The 22,714-nt window shown below is 44.4% G+C and overlaps 1 protein-coding gene across 1 annotated transcript in view; it reads right to left on the reverse strand.

The window, feature by feature from the left end:
- FRMD3 (FERM domain containing 3) overlaps positions 1-22,707 on the reverse strand; it is a 299,629-nt gene extending 276,922 nt beyond the window's left edge. Inside the window, exon 1 of the mRNA XM_077749548.1 lies at positions 22,422-22,707. Coding sequence (XP_077605674.1) covers positions 22,422-22,568 — 147 coding nt within the window. The 5' untranslated portion in view covers positions 22,569-22,707. The remainder of the gene's footprint in view (positions 1-22,421) is intronic.
- Positions 22,708-22,714: the final 7 nt, after the last annotated feature.

Below are 22,714 nucleotides of genomic sequence, written 5' to 3' on the forward strand. Positions count from 1 at the left end.
AAAGCAAGGAAGGTCTAGAAAGGGCCCCGCGACACAGGGAGTTGGCTGGGACGAGGGTGCTCATTAGGCCTCTGAATTCTCTTGGCTGAAGCTCTCCTGGTAGAAAAATGGATCGAAATGAGCCCTCTCTGGACATCTAGAATGGTGAAAATGGCTCTCAGGTAGTTTGCAAAAATCTGACATAATAAAAATAAAAAGACTCACAATGCACCAAGGGGTTTTGGTGAGCCAGGAAGGAGTAACAAAAGGATGACCCAACTGGCTGAAGTGCTCTCTCCCCCCTTTCATTAACAGAAAAATAAATAACGGCTGGACCTCTTGACTTCAGTTTCATGCACCATTTTCCTTAGGATTCAATGCCAGAGAGCACTGAGGCTTCTGCCTCGGGACCTAAACAATTCACAGCTGCTCAAAATATCTACCCGGAATCCACAGGAGGGATAAACCCACTCCGCAGAACCGAGTTGGCAGCCTGCGTGGGCGTCTCCATCTCAATTCCTGAAGAGCAGGTGTCTGGTCTCTCACCCACCAGGCAACACTCACTTGGAAGGCAGAAGCCTCCTCCTTTGGCAGATCCCCCTTCCTGAAGTTACCACCCCAGGTTGACATCTCTAGGGATTACACCTTCATTTACTGAACTTGGTGGTCTTGGACAGACCAGGGTTCAAATCCCAGCCCGCCACCTGGGCTGTGTGATTTGGGACAGGAGACAGCTCTGCAGCTCACCTTCTTAACCTTTAAATAGGGATGAAATGAGATAAAAGGTGCTCAGCCAGGGGGCCGGCACACAGTAAACGCTGAACAAATGTTGATCACGGTCATTATGATTTGGTAAAGTGTATTCATTTATTTAATCAATATTTGTTCTGAGCACCTATAATGTCCCAGGTGCTGGGCATGTTCTACACAGTGGGATGCAGGAGCATCCCTGCCCTCACACAGCTGCCAGTGTAGAGGGGAGGGGAGGGGTGGGAGGAGACAACAGCAAACAGGTGCCCAAAGCAACGAACAAGTTAATAAACAGCCATACGTGCTATGAAAAAATACGACCAGAAGCAGTGTGATTTGGAGTGTCACTTCAGAGAGAAGGCTCAGCTAGTATGTGGGACGGGGCATTAAAATTGTGTTGGTTTATTAAAAGCTTACTGGCTCATCTATTGATCCATTGGAAAAATCTTTCAAAGCCTTCCAGCAAAAATGAGCACGGGGTCTACCAACGTCATATATGCAACCAATATCCTCACTGCAAGTCACACTCACACCCTACCTGAGCAAATCGTTTCCCTTTCAGCTCTCCTCCTCCAAGAGGCCAGGCCTCCTTTCTTCTTGCCCCTCAGTCTCCGGGGTCCTCTGGGATCTAAGTAAGTCACTATTCTCTGGAAGGAATGTCACACGTCAGATGTCTTTCAACATCTCTGACTGTTCTTCATACCTCACTGAGCGAGTAGAATTTTAAACAGGGCCCTTGGGAGGAAAGGTCCTCTTTGAAGACAGCCTACGTCTTCAGGACAGGGAGGCAAGCAGAGAAGGGGGAAGAGCATTTATTCCAGTCACACAGCAGAGGAAGGAACAAAAATGACATGACAGAAGAAGAGGTGAGGACACTCCGACCCCAGACATGGCTGTCTATCATCCAGCACACACGCACAAGCCCACCAAAGAGAATGAAGGAGTTTAGAGAAACATAAAGCAGGCTCTACCACTTCTGGCAGCATTCAATGCCTAAGACCAAAAAAAACCCCAACATGTCTTACCTCTAGTTCTAGAAGTGTAGCCAACCTAGCCCTCTAAAATAATTCTATAGGTCACGTGGCCCATATGCACTATGCCCCAGTGAGGTTGTTGTCACTCCCTAATAAGAGGTGGTTGATAATCATTTTCTGAAAGGAAGCAGAAAATTCTGGAAAGATGTACCAAAACAATCTGTGGAGAGTGATGACCTCTGAAGAGTACACTTGAGGTAGAGTATAGGAAGCTTTCTTTTTCATTGAGTAATCCTTTATATTATTTGAATGTTCACTGTGTTCTGTAGTATTTATTAAAGATAAAATATATTGTCTCCAAAATAAATGGTGGAAGGAAAATAGCTGACATGAGGAGTGCTATTTATTTATTAATAACTACAAGTTTTAGCAGTTAGTTTCCCTTGTCTAAATCACTGGATGATCCAACAATGTATAAAAAGAATTACACACCAAAACCAAGTGAGATTCATCCCAGGCACGCAAGGGAGGTTCGACATTAAAAAAATGATTAATGTAATCCATTACAGCAACAAACTAAAAAAAGAAAAATCGAGCACCTGGGTGGCTCCGTCATTAAGCATCTGACTTCAGCTCAGGTCATGATCTCACAGTTCATGAGTTTGAGTCCACATCAGGGGAGCCCATTTCGGGTGAACGCAAGGCCCACTGCAGGTGAGCTCCACTTCTTTCTCAATCTCTCTCTCAATCTCTCTCTCTGTCTCTCTCTCTCTCTCTCTCTCTCTTTCCGCTCTCTCCCCCATCTCTCTTTCTCTCTCTTCCTCTTTCTCTCTCTCTCCCTCTCCCTCTCTCTCTCCCTCTCTCCTTCTGCCCCTCCTGGGATTCTCTCTCTCTGCCCCTCACTCACTTGCACCATCTCGAAAGAAAGAAAGAAAGAAAGAAAGAAAGAAAGAAAGAAAGAAAGAAAGGGAAAGAAAGATCACATGATCCTACCAATAAATGCAGCAAAAGCTTTTGAACAATATCCAATACTAATTTTTTAAAAAACCACTTAGTAAACTAGGCTTGATTTAAAAATCTACCAAAAAAACCCTACAGCTAACATCTTACTCAATGGTGAGAAACTCAAAGTTTTCCCACTAAGATCAGGAACAAGGAAAGGATGTCCCCTCTCACCAACTCTTTTTCAACATCGTACTGGAAGTTCTTGCTAAGGCAAAGAGGTAACAAAAGAAAATAAAAGCTGTACAGATTAGGAAGGAAGTAATAAAACTGTCTTCGTTCACAGATGATGTGATTGTCTATGTAGAACATCTGAAAGCAACAACAGAAAAAGCAAGGTTAATATACAAACGTCAGCCTCTTTCCTATATACCAGCAATCAACAGAGGAATTTGAACTTCAGTCATTGTATGTCACACGTTTCTAGGTACAGAGAAAACACATGGCAACACTGGCCAGGATCACATAAACAATGCCTTATCGTGAAGTCAAAAGAACAATGGAAAGGGAGGTCTGGATGCCTAGGGCCCAGCCAATTACTCACCAGTGTGAGTGCCTCGTCTTCCCTGGATGTCAGGTGCTCCTGAGAAAGACACAAGCTTTGGACTCCAAATCTAAAATCCTTTCCAATTTTCTAAGTCCTCTCGGAGAATAAAAGCATGCATCTTCCTCAAAGTGTCTCACGCTTTTAAAATTACAAAAGTAAACAACACATGCTTATCAAAAGTTCAAATGACACAGAAAGAATACAGAGAAGAGCAAGACCGTTTTTCGTCGCTACTCCCCAAACTTGCCTCTCCATTCCTCCCTCCTCCCAGAGTTAACCGCCGCTAAGATGCTAGCACAGGTGGCTATTTAAATTTATATTTGTGAAGAATTAAAATTAAGTAACATTGGAGTTCAGTTCCTCAGGTACATAGGTCACATTCTAAAAGCTCAATAGCCACCTTCGGCTAGTGACTACCAAGTTGGATGGCACAGATATAAAACAGCTTCATCATCACAAAAGTTCTGTTGGACAGAGCTTGTCTAAAGTATACAAGGAGGCCTTTTTCAAGTCACCTCATTTCTGTTCAACACTTACTTCCCAGAGCCCCCACAACGGTTTCCAGCAGGCCCTTCCTGGTTGGGCTCTGAACTCCCGTAACAAGTTAATGGAGTGGGTTACCTTGGAAAGATCTGTCAGGTTCCTGATCTCTAATTAAGAAAGATTCCTTCCTCATTGGGCTCACAGAAGGTTCTAGAACCATCACCACCCCCCAACAACACATGAAAGTTTAAAACCTTCACTAAGAACTCGAAAACTCCATTACTCCTCAGGGTGGTGCTTTTCAAGAAGCACTGAGAACACCCAATGTGTCTTACTTCTAAAGGTAAGAACAAAGCCTCAAAGCCTAAGAACACCCAATGTGTCTTACCTCTAGCTCTGGAAGTGTAGCTTAGCTGCAAATCAATTCTCCAGGTGATTTTGGCCCCTGCAAACCATGCCTCAATGGGCTTATCTTAATTATTCCCTAGTAAACAGTAGCCACATTGTTTTCTAGACTCCAACTGTCCACTTTATCATCTACATAGTCTGAGCAGGTAATTGCCAACTCTCCACTGCATAGTAGAGACCTCTCTGTTGATATATAAAATCATAATGCATTTCTTTTAGCTTCCCACAAACACAATGCCTTTGCCTATGCTCAGCTTTCTGCTAGAATGTCCTTCTTTCCCCAGCTGTACACATATGTACATACTCCCCCGATTTATTGGCCAGACAATACCTACCTTTTGTTTAAAATTCATTTGAGACATCATCTCCAGAAAATCTTCCCTGTCCTTCTCAGGCTAGATTAGGAGCCCCAGGGGCTACTCCAGAATTTCTATATAGGAGACACTTTGTGGGTGAACATCTAGTAGGAAGCAAGTAAGGGAGTTTGTGACTTCTCTTGAAATCGCATTATATAGCAAGGCACAACTTTTGCTGAGATATTTGCAAGAAAAACAAAGTTCTTAATATGATTTTTTAAAATTTTTTTTGTTTATTTATTTTTGAGAGAGAGAGATAGAGTGTGAGCAGGGGAGGGGCAGAGAGAGAAGGAGACACAGAATCCAAAGCAGGCTCCAGGCTCTGAGCTGTCAGCACAGAGCCCAATGTAGGGCTCGAACTCAAAAACCATGAGATCATGACCTGAGCCGGTCAGAAGCTTAATCGACTGAGCCACTCAGGTGCCCCAAGAAGAGCAAAGTTCTTAAAGATGTTCTTATTTACAATTAAATGTGAGTGAGAAAATATCAGTGATCTATTTCAAAGAACATCCTTTTAAGGAGCAGTGACTTTGGAGTAACCAGAGAGTAAAGGAGGGATACCCCCCCTCTAAAGCCACACTTCGACTCTACTGTTGGCTGCTCTGTGTGTTCCAACAATATCCTGGTGCCCTTCTCTCATAGTATTACCACCTTGAATCTGTTTATGTGGGCATCTTCTCCACTGGGCAGCAAAGGACCATATTTTCTTTATCTCTGTATCTCTAAAACTCAGACCAGTCCTTAACAGAGGTGTTCAATAAATGTTTGTTGGATGGATGGATGGGTGGGTGGGTGGATGGATGGATGGATGGATGGACGGATGGATGGACGGATGGGTGGACGGATGGGTGGACGGATGGGTGGATGGATGGGTGGATGCATGGATGGATGCATGGATGGAAAAATGGAGACACTTTCTTAATATTGAATTTTACCTTCAGACCAAAATCTTCTAAAGGATAAAGACCTTGAATCTCAAAATCAGTATCTCTCCCTCATCTTTTTCTTTCTCTTTCTTTCTCTCTCTCCCCCTCCATTTCCAGGAACACCATAAAAATGTTTTATATTTAACAACCACTCAATACAAAGGCTGGCACTCCCCTCCCAGTGAGTGTACCAAAGAAAGACTGGGGAGAAAGAAGAAAGAAATCTTTAACAATAAATATTGGATAATAGCTTTAAAAGCCTCCCTTTCTCTAATGGAGGTACAATTTGGAGACAGACCTAAACCACCTTCCTCTCTGTGGCATATGATTAAAATCTGCTTTGTTCTTCTAATTTGCTCATCTCAAATTACCACACTGCTGCTGGCTCTGCAAACTCAGCCTTTACAGCTGCCCTTGAATTACTGTACAACTTCTCCTTTCTTTTTTTCTTTTATTCAGCATCAAACCAAGAAGGTGTCACCCACAACCTAGCGGAGAAACTATGTCTCCAAACCTGGAGACAAAAGGTGCCATTCAAGGTGTCCCTTCTGACCCCCCACCCCCACCCATGTCACAATGCCGCTCCACAGAAGTACATCTCCCTTGAGGTTTGGGAACACAAGAGGTGAAGTTCTCCTTGACAAGGCTCCAGGTGGTATAGAGTGTTTCTTCCACCCCTGACTCCAGAGATTTTATTCTTCTTCTGTCTAAGCTTTCAAAACAAAGAGAGCCTGATGAGGATACGGCAAGGGCCTAACAAATGTTTGGTTTTCATACGCTTCTGGAAGTCCTCCAAATACCAAGATTTCAACTTCCAGAGTCAATCACAAAGCTCTACAAGGTAAATTACCAGAGAGGACAGAAAGAAAATTTTAGCGACATCATCCTTCCTCTTTTTTTTTCTTTCAATTTCTTAGGCGTTGATCTGAAATTTCAAACTGCAAGCAATGTCTAAGCCAAGCCAACCACATAAAGAGAAAGGGAAGGTATCTTTCAACTATCTAGTTATGTGATATGGCAAAACAGTCATAAATAAGCAGTAAGTTGAGTGCACTTTTCACGTGGATATACACTGAACCACACATTGACTAAAAGTGGAGAAGAATGAAAATTGTGTCCTCAGATGACAGTTCTTTTTTTTTTATGTTTATTTATTTTGAGAGAGAGAGAGAGAGTGCACACATGCACAAGCATGATAGGGGAAGGGCGCTTAAACCAACCGAGCCACCCAGGAGCCCTTTTGACAGTTCTAAAATGTCAATACGCAGAGGCACCTGGGTGGCTCAGTCAGGTAAGAGACCAACTTCAGCTCATGTCACAATTTCATGGTTCATGACCTGGACCCCCACATCAAGCTCTGTACTGACAGTGTAGAGCCTGCTTGGGATTCTCACTCTCTCCCTCTGCTCCTCCCCTACTTGCACTTCCTCTCTCTCTCTCCAAAATAAATAAATAATAAAATAAAATGTCAATATGCTTTCTTTACCCAGAAATGTGGCCAGTGTATGGTTTTTCCCTTTTGCTATTACAAAGGTTACCAGTGAAAAAGAATTACACCATTTAGACTACCAAAGATGATCCAAACACAGAATAATATATTATTTAAGCAGAGTAGGAGCAAACCAAAAACTCAACACACCAGACCCCATCATACTTTTGCTAACTATGTGACCTGAGGGAAATCACATCACCTCTCCGGGACTGAGATTCAATTTAATCAACTAGCTAATACACATCATTAACTCACTACTCAAGGATGTCAAGAGGCAGACCGGGGAAAGGAAAGGATGCTCCTAAACAAAGAACAATAAATACCCAACACCACCATAACACTGCACACAACACCTACATACAGATGCAGATCACAAGGACTAGAATTATTTTCAGAAAACTGAGCAGCAATATGTACAGAGACCATCCGCCAAAATAACATCAGCTAGTAACACCAAGGAAGAATTATAGCCAACTTCTTAATGCTCTCTACTATTAATATTTTAAGACTGCTTAATTTTAATACCAATCCATTAGTAAATGATATTGTGTTTGAATTTCACATTGTGTCTGAATACCCTGATTCAGTCGATCCTTTCCAGACCAGTGTTCACCAGCAAGCCCTCCTGCCTTAAAGCAACAAATTACACCTTGAAGGGGGGAGATAAGAACCAAACCCTAATCTGTTAACATGCTAACTGCTTTCCCTGCTACAGAATAATCACACTTCAAACCTTAGCATAATTCATAGATATATATTCAGACAAAACTCCATTGTGCATCTATGATCTGGTCCTTATGGTACTAATATTAGATTATTTCTTGGAGCAATTATACAGAACTCAAATTTATTTTAATTAATAGTCACGATAATCCCCTTGGAACTAAGTAGAAAACAAAATTGGCTATAGGAGATCTCGGAGGCATAAATGAATATTAAATAAAAGATAAATTATTACAGCGTAACTTGCAAAGCTGCTCCTCATACAACATGTTTACTTTAATTTTGTACCAAGCTGGTAAGATTTTAAGATGCATTATCTATTTAACATTCATGACACTGTCTCAAAGGGTGACTTCCCTAGAGGGAAAATCCGATGCTTTGTTAACGCAGAAACTTCAAGCTGAGAGACGACTTTTTCATTTGCTAGTCCGAGCAAGGAAATGAGGATGAAGAACAGAAAAATGCTTTTCCACTGGGAACCGTGATCTGGCCACCCTACTTGCAGAAGAAAATGGGGAAGCTGCTCCAAGTTGCCTAACAAGTGAAAACCAATCAAGTATTCTTGGGAAGAATTCAGAGCTCATAGCCATTGGTTTGATCTACAAGGATGCCCCTAGCAGAGAGTCAGACCAAAAAGACCCATCCTGGTGATTTCCTTTCACACCCCCATGGTTTCTATCACCACTGCGTGAACACAAAGGACTCCCTTATCTGTGTCTTCACACCAGACCTCTCTGCTGACTTTCCCTGCTTATTTCCGACTGTCTACTGGGAATTCTCTACTCGGATACCCTGCAGGCTCCTCAAGGTTAAGAGCCCAAAATGAAACTCATCATCTTCTCCCCCAACCTGCTTCTCTCAGGGCCAGCTTTATGGGTGCATGACCCATGCTTAGAAGGGCCCCACACTTGGTTTAAAAGTCTACCGCTGCATTCTTGAAATCCTTAATAATTTTTTAACAAGGGGCTCCATACTTTCAGTTTGCAATAGGTCCCCAAAATTATGTGGCCATTCGTCTCTCCTGGGATGGGGGGTGGGGAGGGGGAATGGCCATTACCTTTGATAGGAAAACCAACCACATGGGACTTAATCCCAGATTCTCCCTTCCTTCCTTTCCACATCTGATCATGCAGGTTTTACATCAAGCAAAGACTCACCTGATTTATAATGCATTTTTCTCCTTCTTCAAATAATTGATTTCCACTTGTCCTTTCATTATTAATCAAGATTCATCTCTACCAGAAATACTTATTGATGCTCCAGTCTGATACAGATGCCTCCTTTTGGCCCTCCGTCTCCAAAGACCTGTCACTACAGCTGTCATTTTGTCCTTGTACCATTATCTTGTCTCTCTTCCCCCAAATGACTGGGAGCCTCTTTTGTTTTTAATTTTTTTTAATGTTTTATTTATTTCTGAGAAAGAGAGAGAGAGAGCATGGGCAGGGGAACGCCAGAGAAAGAGGGAAATACAGAATCCAAAACAGGCTCCAGGCTCTGAGCTGGCTGTCAGCACAGAGCCTGACGCGGGGCTCGAACTCAAGAACCGCAAGATCATGACCTGTGCCGAAGTCGGACACTTAACCGACGGAGCCACCCAGGTGCCCCATGACTGGGAGCTTCTTGATAGCTGTTTATTTTTTTCTTTGTATGTCTAGTTCCCCACTCTGTACATGGCATATAGAAGATATATTTGAAATGCTCATCGAATACGATTGACGTTATTTCAAAACACTTCACTAATCTGCTTTTTTTATTTTTTTTTTTACAAATAGTTTATTGTCCAATTAGTTTCCTCATAACACTCAGTGCTCATCCCCACAAGTGCCCTCCTCCATGCCCATCCCCCCTTCCCCCCACATCCATCAGTCCTCAGTTTTTGTCAGCATTCAAGAGTCTCTTATGGTTTGCTCCTCCCCCTTTCCCCCACCATTTCCGCCCTTCTTCTCCCCCTTGTTCCTCCGTCAAGTTCCTCCTAATCCTCCTATACGTGCAAACATATGATATTTGTCCTTCTCTGCCTGACTTATTTCGCTCAGCATAACACCCTCAAGGTCCATCCATGTTGCTACACATGGCCAGATTTCATTGTTTCTCATTGCCTTTTAAAAATATAAATGCTAGATCCATACAATTGCTCTTTCCTCTTAGCATAAGCTTCATTTTTTTTAAGTTATCCTCTCACTTCCCTCCTGAAGCTTTGGGGAAAGCGACCAAAACAGCTCCAGAGCTTACATCACACCTCGAATGCGTTTCTCACTGTACTCCATGGCCACTGTCCTCCAGGGTCACTGGCCCCCGGGATCACTTCTGCAAGTGAGGACAGCTGGGTCCCCTCGGCTCCCAGGAGCCTCCAAGCACTGCTGGCTGACACGCAATGATTTGTTTGTGCCAAGAAGTTACCAGAGTTTCTCTGCAATGCCACTGAGAGTCCAGGATATAGGAAAGCAAGAGCGGGAAGTGCGGCCCAGAGAGACAAGAAGTCTCTTATTAACCGGGGCCCTCATGTGCTCTCAGATGCTCAGCACTTCATCAGATTGGCCACCATAGGAAATCCTGCCTGAAAAACAATCTCATGATTCGGCAGCAGCTGGGAATCAAACGGAATGATGCCAGCCCTGGCATCAGTGTCTAATTGGTCTTTCAATCTGTCATGATACACACACCTGGATGGATTCCTTTATCCATTCATTCACTTATTCAAACATTCACTGAACATCTACTGAAGGAAATGTGCCGGGTGAGGGGTTATCAAGGGAGATAAGGGCCAAAAAGTCCCCACACTCAAAGAAATTAAGAATATCATTACGAGACAGATCGATTCCCCTAACACCTTACTATTCCCCAGACCGGCAGCGGCAGCACCTGAAGCTTGTTAGAGATGCTGAATTCCAGGGCCCTCCACAGGACTTCCTAGATCAGTTTTTACTTTTAAGTTTATTTATTTTGAGAGGGTGGGGGAAGAGCAGAGAGAGAGGGAGAGAGACAATCCCAAGCAGGCTCCTCACTGTCAGCATGGAGGCAACTCAGGGCTCAAACTCTCAAACTGTGAGATCATGATCTGAGCTGAAATCAAGAGTCAGAGGTGTAACCCACTGAGCCACCCCAGGCCCCAGGACCTCCTAGATCAGAAAATGCATTTTAACAAGGGCACAGAAGAGCCACATGAATTATCAGAGACTGAGAAGCATTTACACTATAGACTAAGAGCTGAACACCAACTCTTTTGAGCCTGAATTAAGTTCAACTCTCACTTACAAAACCTGCCCTAGTGACTCCTGACCATCATCCCACTTTTCCCCATTTCTAGACTCCAGGTCTGGCTCTCCGTTACTTCTTAAAAGCAACTTGAATCCTTCATCACACAAAGTGGGAATAAGGGGAAACCGTGCTACAAACCAAATGCCTATCGTTCATGCACATGAATCTCACATTAGATTCTCTGCGGGACAAATTCTGATATTTCCATTCCTATAATTTTTTTAAGTTTATTTATTTTGAGAGAAAGAGAGAGAGAGACAGAGAACAAGTAGGGGAGGGGCAAAGAGAGAGGGAGACAGAGGATCTGAAGCAGGCTCTGTGCCAACAGCAGAGAGTCCGATTCAGGGCTCAAAGTCATGAACCTTGAGATCATGACCTGAGCCGAAGTTGTTGGCTTAACTGATTGAGCCACCCAGGCTCTCCCTCCATTCCTGCAATTTTTAAGTTTTCCCAAAATGCCTACTTAGAAAAATAAGTAGAACTTAAGAATTCAAGTGACAAACAGACCTCATTCAAGTGGTTTACGTTTTATTTTATTTTTAATAATTGTTTAATGTTTTATTTATTTCTGAGAGAGACAGAGCACGTGCGCGCAGAGGAGGGTGAGAGAGGGAGGGAGACACAGAATCCGAAGCAAGCTGCAGGCTCTGAGCTCGAACGCACGAACCATGAGATCATGCCCTGAGCCAAAGTCAGACGCTCAACCAACTAAGCCACCCAGGCGCCCCTCAAGTGGTTTATGTTTTAAACTCCTAATACATTGTCGCTGTACTTTTTCCACAGTCGAAAGGGGGGTCTCAAGGTAAGACATGGCTTTATCTAATTATTAGAGTTGAAAACTGAAGATTCAGCTGGAGATCAAGTTCAGCTGGGAAACGCTTACTACAGTGGAATCTAGCCTTGTCCTTCTCTTAACATTGCTACACATATGCATAAGTACATGGTTACTGGTAAAAATTCCAAATACACATGCACATATTTTCCATGTATACACTGGGGGATTTTTATTCAGTTGCCATCATTTCAAATACCTGTAACTTGTCGGAAATCTTCTGGAGGCCAAAGATACACTGGGAGTTCCATTTTGTTTTATTTGTTTTTGTTTTTTTAAATATTTCAAGAAGTTCAGTTAATTCAGAGTCACTAGAACCTATATCTGTGACCAGAGTCACAAAAACGTTAGGCTTCTTGGTCTCGAAACTCCCTTACACTGTGAACGATCCCTAAAATTTGTATTTGGGTTGGATATAACAATTTCCTGAGAATCTTCCTGAATAGCCAATTTTTTGATTCATGCAAGAATAATAAACCCACCGCACATTAACGAAAGTTGCACATTTTATGAAAAAGAACTTGTATTTACAAAATAACTAATCTAATGGGGAAAGTAGCATCGGTTTACATTTTTGCGGATATCTGTAATGTCGGGCTCAAGAGAAGACAGCTGGATTCTCACATCTGCTTCTGCATTTAATGTGTTTCCGTATCACATATCATACAGCCTCTAGGAAACTCCACTGCACACTTGTGAGAGACCGAGAGTGGAAAAAGCAAACGACATCTCAGCAAGGATGATAAGATGATTCAATGAGGAAGAAAATCGTTCTTTCAAACAGTGGTGCTGGGATAGTAAATATTCACATGCACAAGAATAAAGTTGGACCCTGACTTTATACCCTCTACAAAAGTTAACTCCAACTGGATCAAAGATGAGGAGCAGCTGTGTGCTGCTGTGAATTATAATAAGAAATATATATTTTGTCTTTGTCCTCATTTCGGGCACAGAGCTCCTAAAACTCTTGTAATTTTCTAAGTGACGTGAGCAATAAATGTGTCTTCTGTTATGTTAATGAGGTGACTTTTGGAAATCCCCAGTGGATGGGGACTGGTTGCCAGGAGAACAGGCCCTGTGTTTAGAGAGGGCCGGACCCTGCAATTCCACCGCCCAGACCTCCAGGGAGGGGAGAGGAGCTGGATATTGAGTTCAACCACCAATGACCAATGATATAATCAATCATGCCTATGTAATGAAGCCTCCATAGAAACCTAAAAGGACAGAATTCCAAGAGCTTCCAGGAGATCGGTCCTCCTTGGAGAGGGTATGCAAGCTCATCACCCTTCCCCCTGCACCTTGCTCTGTGCATCTCTTCCATCTGGCATCTGGCTCTTACATCCTTTTCTAACAGACTAGTGACCTAGTAAGTAGAATGTTTCTCTGAGTCCTGGGAGCCACTCCAGCAAATTAATCAAACTCGAGGAGGTCGTGGGAACCTCTGATCTATAGCCAGTCAGTCAGAAGCCTCGGTGACAGCCTGGACTCGTGACTGGCCTCTGAACTGGGGGCAGTCTTACGGGACTGAGCCTGTAGGATGTTATCTCCAGGTAGACGGTGTCAAAATGGAGTTGAATTGGATGTGTAGATGGAGTCAGAGAATTGTTAGACGTATGGGGGAAAACCCTCTCTCCGTACAGCGGAATGGGAATCAGAACGCTCTTAGGCTGTCAATGGGTACAGGTTTATTTGGGGGATGATGAGAGTCTTCTGGAAACAGGCAGTAGTCATGACTGTACAACCTTTTGAATACACTAAAATCCACTGAAATGTATACTTTATTTTTTTTAATTTTTAATGTTTTATTTATTTCTGAGAGTGAGAGACAGAGTGAGCAGGGGAGGGTCAGAGAGAGAAGGAGACACAGAATATGAAGCAGGCTCCAGGCTCTGAGCTGGCTGTCAGCACGGAGCCCAACGCAGGGCTTGAACTCACGAACCTTGAGATCATGACCTGAACCGAAGTTGGACGCTTAACTGACTGAGCCACCCAGGTGCCCCCGAAATGTACACCTTAAATTGGTAAATTTTGTCATGTATAAATTATATGTTAATACAATAATGAATCACAAACCGAAATGTAAAACTATAAAACTACTTTAAAAAACATAGGCATGAGTCTTCATGACCTTGGATTATGCAATAGTTTCCTAGCTATGACATCAAAAATACAAGCAACAAAAGGAAAAAAAAAATTTCGGAGTTCATCAAAATTGAAAAACAGCTGAAAGTAAATTCTTTTGAGGCACCCAGGTGGGTCAGTCAGTTAAGTATTCGACTCCTGATTTTGGCTCAGGTCATGATCCTAGGGTCATGGCATCAAGCCCTGCATCAGGCTCTGCACTGAGTAGAGAGCCTACTTAAGATTCTCTCTGTCTTGCGGCACCTGGGTGGCTCAGTCGGTTAAGTGTCTGACCTCAGCTCAGGTCATGAACTTGCCCTCTGTGAGTTTGAGCACCACCACCTTGGGCTCTGTGCTGACAGCTCAGAGCCTGGAGCCTGCTTTGGATTCTCTGTCTCCTTCTCTCTCTGCCCCTCCCCCACTCGTGCTCCAACTCTCTCTCAGAAGTAAACATAAAAAAAAAGAGATTCTCTCTCTCTCTGTCCTTTTGCCCCTCCCCCCACAAAAAGAAAAAGAAAAATAAATAAAGACAACCCACAGAACAGGAAAAATATTTACAAGTCATGTATTATATATGTATCCAGAATATATAAAGAATCCTTACAACTCTATAATAAGACAATCCACTTTCAACAGATGAATGGATCAAGAAGATGTGGTTTATCTATACCATGGAATACTACATGGCAATGAGAAACAATGAAATCTGGCCATGTGTAGCAACATGGATGGACCTTGAGGGTGTTATGTTGAGCGAAACAAGTCAGGCAGAGAAGGGCAAATATCATATGTTTGCACGTATAGGAGGATTAGGAGGAACTTAACTGAGGAACAAGGGGGAGAAGAAGGGGGGAAATGGTGGGGGAAAGGGAGAGAAGCAAACCATGAGAGACTCTTGAATGCTGACAAAAACTGAGGACTGATGGATGGGGGGGTGGGAATGGGCATGGAGGGGGGCACTTGTGGGGATGAGCACTGGGTATTATGTGGAAACCAATTTGACAATAAACTATTTGTAAAAAAAAAACAAAAACAAAAAACAATCCAACTTAAAAATGGGCAAAGAATCCAAATAGACAGTTCTCCAAAAAAGATATACACATAGCCCATGGGCACATGAAAAGAGCTCAACATCATTAGCCATCAAGGACATGCAAATGAAAACCACAGTAAGAATACCACTTCACACCCACTAAGGTGGTTATGATCAAACAGGCAAGTAATAACAAATGTTGGCAAAGATGTGGAGAAATTGAAACCCTTGTACACTCCTTTATTTTTTTTAACGTTTTTATTTATTTTTGAGAGAGAGAGAAATAGCGTGAGCAGGGGAGGGTCAGAGAGAGAGGGAGATACAGAATCCAAAGACAGGCTCCAGGCTCTGAGCTGTCAGCACAGAGCCCGATGTGGGGCTTGAACCCACGAACTCTGAGATCATGATCTGAGCCGAAGTCAGACGCTTAGCCCACTGAGCCACCCAGGTGCCCCGAAACCATTGTACACTCCTCATGGGGTTGTAAAATTGTGTGGCCCCTTGAGAAAACAGTTTGGCAGTCTTCTAGACCCAGTAATTTCAATCCCAGGCATACACCCAAAAGAAATGAAGGTGTGTCCAGACAGAAATGTTGCTAGTAATGTTCACTGCAACATTACTCCTCATGGCCAAAAAGTGGAAATAGCCCAAATTTTCACCAGCTGATGAACTGATAAAATGTGGTCTATCCACACACTGGAATATTATGCAGCAATAAGAAGGGAAGAAGTAGTGATATGTGTTACAACATGGATGAACCTTGAAAACATGCTCAGAAGCCAGGCACAAAAGCCCACATATTGTATGATTCCATTTTATTATCAAACGTCCTCAAGAGACAAATCTACAGAGAAAGAAAGCAGATGAGTGGTTTCCTAGGGCTGGACGGGTTCAGGGGAAATGAGGGCATCACTGCTAAAAGGCACTGGGTTTCTTCTGGGGAGGGTGAAAAGGTTTCAAAATTGATTGTGGAGACAGTTGCACAGTTTTGTGATGATATTAAAACCGGATACTTTAAGTAGGTAGTTTTTATGGTATGTGAATTATATCTCAATGAAACTATTCCCCCAAGAAAGGCAAATGACACTTTAGTAATTACTCTGAAAATAGTTTGAACCTCGAAGACCCCCTGAAAGGATCTAAGGGACGTCCAGGGGTCCCCAGAGTACAATTTGAGAATCGCAGACCCAGCCAAAATACCTAGTGTGGGTATTGTGGGTTATCTTCCTAGCGGCCCTCTCCCCCACTCCTTCCCTCCCTCCCCAGAGAGCCTTGACTTAGGCACTGACCCACCCCCACCTATACAGATACCAGCGGGAGGAAATTGACTCCAGCTGAGGCCCTGGGTCAGGTTCTGCTCACCTTAAGCTGACAGGCACATCCTCTCCCACTGACCACAGTCACTGGCTCAGGGATGGGCACGTGACTCAGGGCTGATCAGCGTGGCTGCAGGACTTCTGCTTGGAATGCTGAGTTGGAAGTCGTTTCTCTCTGCCTCTGGAGGGTGTCCCACGAGAAGGTGAGAACTGACACCAACTACCATAACCATTCCCTGCCAGTGTGAGGACAAAGCCTTAAAGAAGGCAGGATGGGGGCGCATGGGTGGCTCCGGGGGTTAACATCCTGACTCTTGATTTCAGCTCAGGTCATGATCTCGCGGTTTGTGAGTTCAAGCCCCATATCAGCCTCTGCGTTGGCATTGCAGAGCCTGCTTGGGATTCTCTCTCTCTCTCTCTCTCTCTCTCTCTCTGCTTCCCCCCTGCTTGCTATCTCTGTCTGTCAAAATAAATAAATACACATTTAAAAAACAATAAAAAAACAAAACAGAAGGCAGGATGATCCTTGAATGAAGCCCTTAACTCAAGACTCCTGAGTATCTGAGCCAGCAAGTGTCCTTAAGGTTAAAGCCAGTTTGAATTAGAATTTGTGAGATGTCGTTACAAGCACCCAGCTGATATACTGTCCAAATGATGTGGAGCCAACAGTATTACATTCTCTCTGCGGTCAATACACTTTGGCTTTGCTTCGAGGACGTCAAGAGATAAGATCTTAGTAGACCATTGAAATAACACTCCTTTTTTATTCACAGCATACTTAATACAAAGAGCCAGCCCATATAATCGAGGCCTGAAAACGTCCGAGCAGGGCCACGGTATTTCACAAAGAGTCTCTTCCTTCTCTTCCTTTTGTGTCTGATTTTCAGCAGACTCTGAATGGCATTCTAGATGAGTTCGATAGAGAAAAGTGGTAGAGTGTCCTTAATTACCAGAAGAGGTGTGGCTGTCCATTGGCCCTGGCTGGCATTTCACCACCACAATCATCACGGTGCCTGATATTCAGCACATATGAATGTTTGCATGTGATCATCCAGTTCCTGTTCCAACAGATAAGGAACTCAAAGGGCAATAAACTACTCTCTTCCTCCCCCCCCCACCCCGCTAAACTAATTAGAATAGTATTCTGCGTTCAGATGATGTTTTAGCCTTTACAACATGCTCTCATATACGTCATCTCAACAACCCAATGGAGGCTGGCAATGAAGAATTATTGTGCCAGTTTCACAGATGAGTAACAGGAGGCACAGGGACCTGCTTAAAGCCTTTCACAATCATAAAATGATGGAATTTAGGCTTAAAGGAGTCTAAGCTAAAGCCTCCCCATGACTTAGAATAACCTTGAATATACCTCTGCATAATAGTAAGGGAATAATCAGTATTTTTTCTGCTCTTACTACAGGCCAGGTACCAAGCATTACAAGCCCATGAGGTCTCTGTCATTATTATCCCCACTTTACAGATGAGCAAACTGAGACACAAACTGGTAAAGTGACTTGCCCAAAGTCACCCGGTTAGGCAGTGGTCGAGCCAGAGTTTCAACCCAAGCAAGTAGTACTCCAGAACATAAGCTCTTAGCCTCTTGGCCATTTGGCCATGTCAACAAGACTAGAGCTGACCAGCTATGCCCCCGTTACACTGGATGACTCGGAGCTGCCCAGAACCCACCAGTTTGGTAAGGACTGAAGTGCTATTTAGCAACACAAACAATAAAGAGCAATCCAACAATTTTTCTTATTCTGGAATATGATCATACAGACGTTGCCTATAGTAAGCCAGGGCTTAGATAACATCTCATTCAACTCTCCTGACGATTTTATTGTAACAATGATTCCAACTCAATCTGACCTATTCTGAAAGACGCAACAGCTGTCCCCACCTCAAACCACAGACAGGCACGCACGCACACACCTCTCCATTGCTTCCATAATATCAAAGCCCACCTCCCCCTACAAAGAGTGAAGAGTGAAGCTACCAGACGCACGTGTTCCTAGACTCTTCTGCAGCTAGGATGCGGGTGTATGATCCAATCCTGGCCAATGAGATCTGATAGGATGACTGATGGGGGGCCCCTAGGAACATTCTTCTTCTGTGATAAAAAGAAATGCACGAGGAGGTACCACCTCTTATATCGTGGGTATGATAGTGCCTGACTCACATCCACAACTACCACGGCCACCATATAATAATGACCACTCTAAGCAACAGAGCTCATGTGCTGAGGATGACAGAGTGGAAAGACAGAAAGCGTCTGGGTCCATGCAGAAACACTGGACAACGCTGCCATTGGCCTCCCTCTGGACTTCGCGTTACGGAAGACCATTAGTGTACTTATTATTTAATCCACTTCAACTTGGCCACTTGCTCACTTGCAGCCCAAAGCACCCTAACTCTCAAGTCTCAAGAGGCAGCTACAGAGAAGGAAGAGCTCTGCATTTTTAGTCCAACCACCTGGGGTCTAATCTACTCACTCGCCAGGTCACCCAGACTGCCTGATCTCTGTAAGCCTCTTTTTCCATTATCTACAAAATTGAGGCAGCACTCAATAACATAATAACATCAATAAAAGGGAGATAAGGAAATCATGAGATAAAGTGTATCCAGCCACTCTGTTAACAGTGTTCCACTCCAATGCGACTGGTCTAGGTAATGATTAAACCAAACTTATTAAATTGGAACCAGCCATCTAACCCACTCCCTTATTTTACAAAAGAGGAAACATTGACTCCAACTGTCAAGTGACTTGCTCAGTGCCACCAAACTGGTTGGTAACATAATTAAACTATGTGTCTCCCAATCCAATGTTGTCATGCTGCTGTCATGCTGATAGGTAATGAGCTAGATTAAATACTGGGCACTCATTCAATCAACAAGTTTATGGAACACAATTATATGCCAGGTACTCCTTCAGGTATTGGGGAATCCTTCATGAACAATAACCACCACAACAAAATGTTCCTACCCTGTGGATGTAACAGTCTACAAAGGAAATTATTCAACCTACATTTATAAATGTTTACTGAGTTGCCTAATATGTGTTAAGCACTATGCTAGGATTTCTGTTCAAACACAAAGAGAAGTTCCCAGCCAATTCCAATAATATCAATCATGTTTACCAGGCTTTGCTAAAGAGTATATAATGTGAAAAAGTCTACATTTTACTCAATTGAAGTCTGTATTGAAAAATGACAAGTTTGGGGCATCTGGGTGGCTCAGTTGGGTAAGCTTCTGACTTCAGCTCAGGTCATGATCTCACACTTCATGGGTTCAAGCCCCACGTCGGGCTCTGTGCTCACAGCTAGCTTAGAGCCTGGAGCCTGTTTCAGATTCTGTCTCCCTCTCTCTCTGCTCCTCCCCTGCGCACGCTGTCTCTCTCTCTCAGAAATAAATAAAACATGAAAAAAATTTAAAGAAAAATGACAAGTTCATTAGAAGGAGTTATACATAACCATGCCAACATCTTTAAAAAAAAAAAAAAAAGTGGATAGAATGGGGAAAATGGCTAGGACTCCGCTCTTCTAGAAGAACAAAGACCGAATAAAAGAGGTCAAAGTTAACTCACGTCCTTCTACACCATCCAGACTTCAAGGACTGGCTCAGCTGGAAAAGCCTAGTAGGGAGTATTCGACAACTCCTCCCTCTCCCCAGGCCTCTGTCTAGTGCTGCACTCTCCTTTTGCCCTCTGTCCATTTGGAATTCCTCTTCCCCAGGCGTAAACATTCATACCCTAATGACGTGATGGGGCAACGTCCTAAACTCTGCAGAAAGAGACAGAGCAAGTGACTTTCAGCATCTCCCCTGGAACAGATACCAGGTAGCTGACACTGGGCCATTAGGTTGTTTCTCTGAAGTTTTCCTTGTCAAATAAGCACTCCAATTATCTAATTTGGAAAAGAATAATTAAAAGCTGTTGTTTTGTGAAGAAGAAGAAGAAGAAGAAGAAGAAGAAGAAGAAGAAGGAGGAGGAGGAAAGAAGAAGAGGAGGGGGGAGAGGAGGGGAAAGGAAGAAAGAAAGGAAAAACCCTCCATAATTCATATTTTGTGCAGATTATGGAGGGAGGATGTACGTGACAGTCCATCTTTATCTTTGTGATTCCCTGGAACAGAGAGGTAAGGCAAGGAAGGAAGGAAGACGGGATAGATTCCCCAGGGCATGTACTGATGACTCCAAAAGTTCTTTTTTCAAAAGACCATTTTGTTCTAACTTTAAACCATGGAAAGTTTTTTGTGACCCTGTATCCAGATGTGCAACTTCAATTCCTGGGTTTGAAAAAAGTCTAGGAAGGCAGAAGGTCCAAAGCTATCAATATAGGATCTTTAATTCGGTTCGATTGGTTAAATAATAATCACCATTTGGCGGGCAGAAGGAGCATAAAAAAGATGTGCCACAAAATGAAACGTTTGATTTTGAAGCAATTCCAAAATCAGCGTTTCGGAATATAGCATGTTAACCGCTTTGGCATGGGGTGAACCATACAAACTCTAACTTTCCAAACTATTATTAGACTCACTACAATTTATTGTTTCCCAGGACACCAGGCAACAAATACATGTCCTCTGGGGACTACTTATCTATTCTGAGGAAGACTAAGTCCCAAAGGAGATAAAAACCCAGTGGTGTCGACTCCAAGAGGGACAGGACCGGGCACACGGAGGACTGAGAGAGCTCAGCATCTCCCCTCCCTGCTGCTGGTCCCTCCTTATTTACATATTCAATGTGGGTTCAAAGTTCTGTGCATCCTTTCTAAGACCTAAAGCAAAGTGCTCGAACAACTATCTCTGGATCACAAAACAGTACATGGCAAAGGTGTCTGTGCAACGCTGTGGAAGGAAAAAAAAAACTGCCTAACCTGCTAATCCTTTTATTATTAAGTTTAGCAGCACTGCTTAGCTCCGAATGAAATTCAAGATCCTCCAGAAAATTCACTAGGAGCCTACTCTCCTGGGAGATCATGGGGCACCACATTCCTGCCTTGAAACTTGTCCATCTGTCAGCTTGCAAATTAGTTGCTATTGTCTCTGTGTCACGAACTCCCACCGGCAAACAAACAAATAAAGGGGAAAACCCTTTCATTCATTCATTTATTTGGGGGTTAACACAGCCCAGAAACCTATTCTTGCCACCGAGCGACACTCTGCCCCCCTTCATCTCCCAACGGAACTCGGTAGTGTGCTCTGTATTTAAAACACAGCTGGAGCCTCAAATCTCAGGTGGGAGAGAAGAAGAAATCCCAGAGATAAATAAGCCAACAGACTTAAAAGTCAGAAGCTAATCATGCTGAGCCTTGACACGACCTTTCCAGGTTGCGCGCGCCTAGTGGGTCAAAGGAGAGGGCACACATTTGCCTACATATACGCTCACCAAAACTGTCCGTGTGTGCGTGCGTGTGCGCGCGCGCACACACACCCTTGCAGCTCACACTACATCGCCTGCAAGCTCAAAAGCACTTACTACCCGAGAATGAGGCTGCCAGGAAATCTATCTTCGCCCAAAGAACTCTTGCTTCTCCAACTTGGGCAAGAGCACTGTCCACCAATACTCCAAGGGTCCCCGGACCCAGGTCCTGAAAGGGTCCCTCCCTGCGAGCCTCATCGCCCTTTTCCTTTCTCTGAAATACACGGGTTTCCTGATTCTCTGGGGGGAATCCGCGCAGCGCGCGCCCCATCCTTCAAGGCTGGAGCCTAGGTCTGCCCAGCCGCTCTCACTCCCGGGAAACTTCCCCGCCGCCCCACGCGGAGAGGTAAAGGCCATCGGGAAGAGGGCAGCAGGAAGTAAAAGTGGTTCCCTAGGACTGAGGGTACCTTCGGAGCCTGGGAGCCCGAGAGAAATGAGTGAACCCGAGCTGGTGCATGCCTTCTCCACGTGGAGGAAGGGAGGAAAGAATAGGCGACATGCAGGTGTCCCTCTCGGCTCTCTGAGCTCCCATTTTCTGGCGGGGTAAGGGGCAGAGGGGCTAGTCTCTCGCAGGGGGCAGCTGCCCGGCGCCCCCAGCCTAGGCGCAGCGAGACGTGCGCGCAGCTTGGACGCCAGGGAAGGGGCCCTGGCGCGGATAACGCGCCCCATCCCTGGGTACTGCTCCCAGCCTCACAGGGCGGGGAAAGCGAAATCTGGCTTTCCAGCAGGCCCCGCGCGGGTTCCTCGTCCCTGCCGGCGCACGCCCACCCGCACAGGCCCCCGCGCCCTCGTCAGGGGCAGCCCGCACCTGGATGTGGCAGGAGATCTCCGAGTCGTCCAGCAGCCGGATGGTGCATTTCATCTCCTGGCTGAGCGATTTGATGCTGGAGCTCCGAAAGTGGATCATTTTCATGGTCCTCCTGCCTCTCGGCACACAGTGGCAAGAGGCGAACATGCACCGCGGCCCGGGGGAGCGAGCGCGAGGCTCGGGGCCGGCGTGGCGCTCGCCCGCGCGGACAGACACACTCGCGCACGCACCGTCCCGGACACCCGGGTGCGGCTCAGCCCCGGGACAGCGGCGGCGACGGGCGCCTGCGGCCC

Source organism: Crocuta crocuta, unplaced genomic scaffold (genome assembly GCF_008692635.1).
Source record: "Crocuta crocuta isolate KB4526 unplaced genomic scaffold, BGI_CrCroc_1.0 scaffold99, whole genome shotgun sequence".
NCBI classification, from domain to species: Eukaryota; Metazoa; Chordata; class Mammalia; order Carnivora; family Hyaenidae; genus Crocuta; species Crocuta crocuta.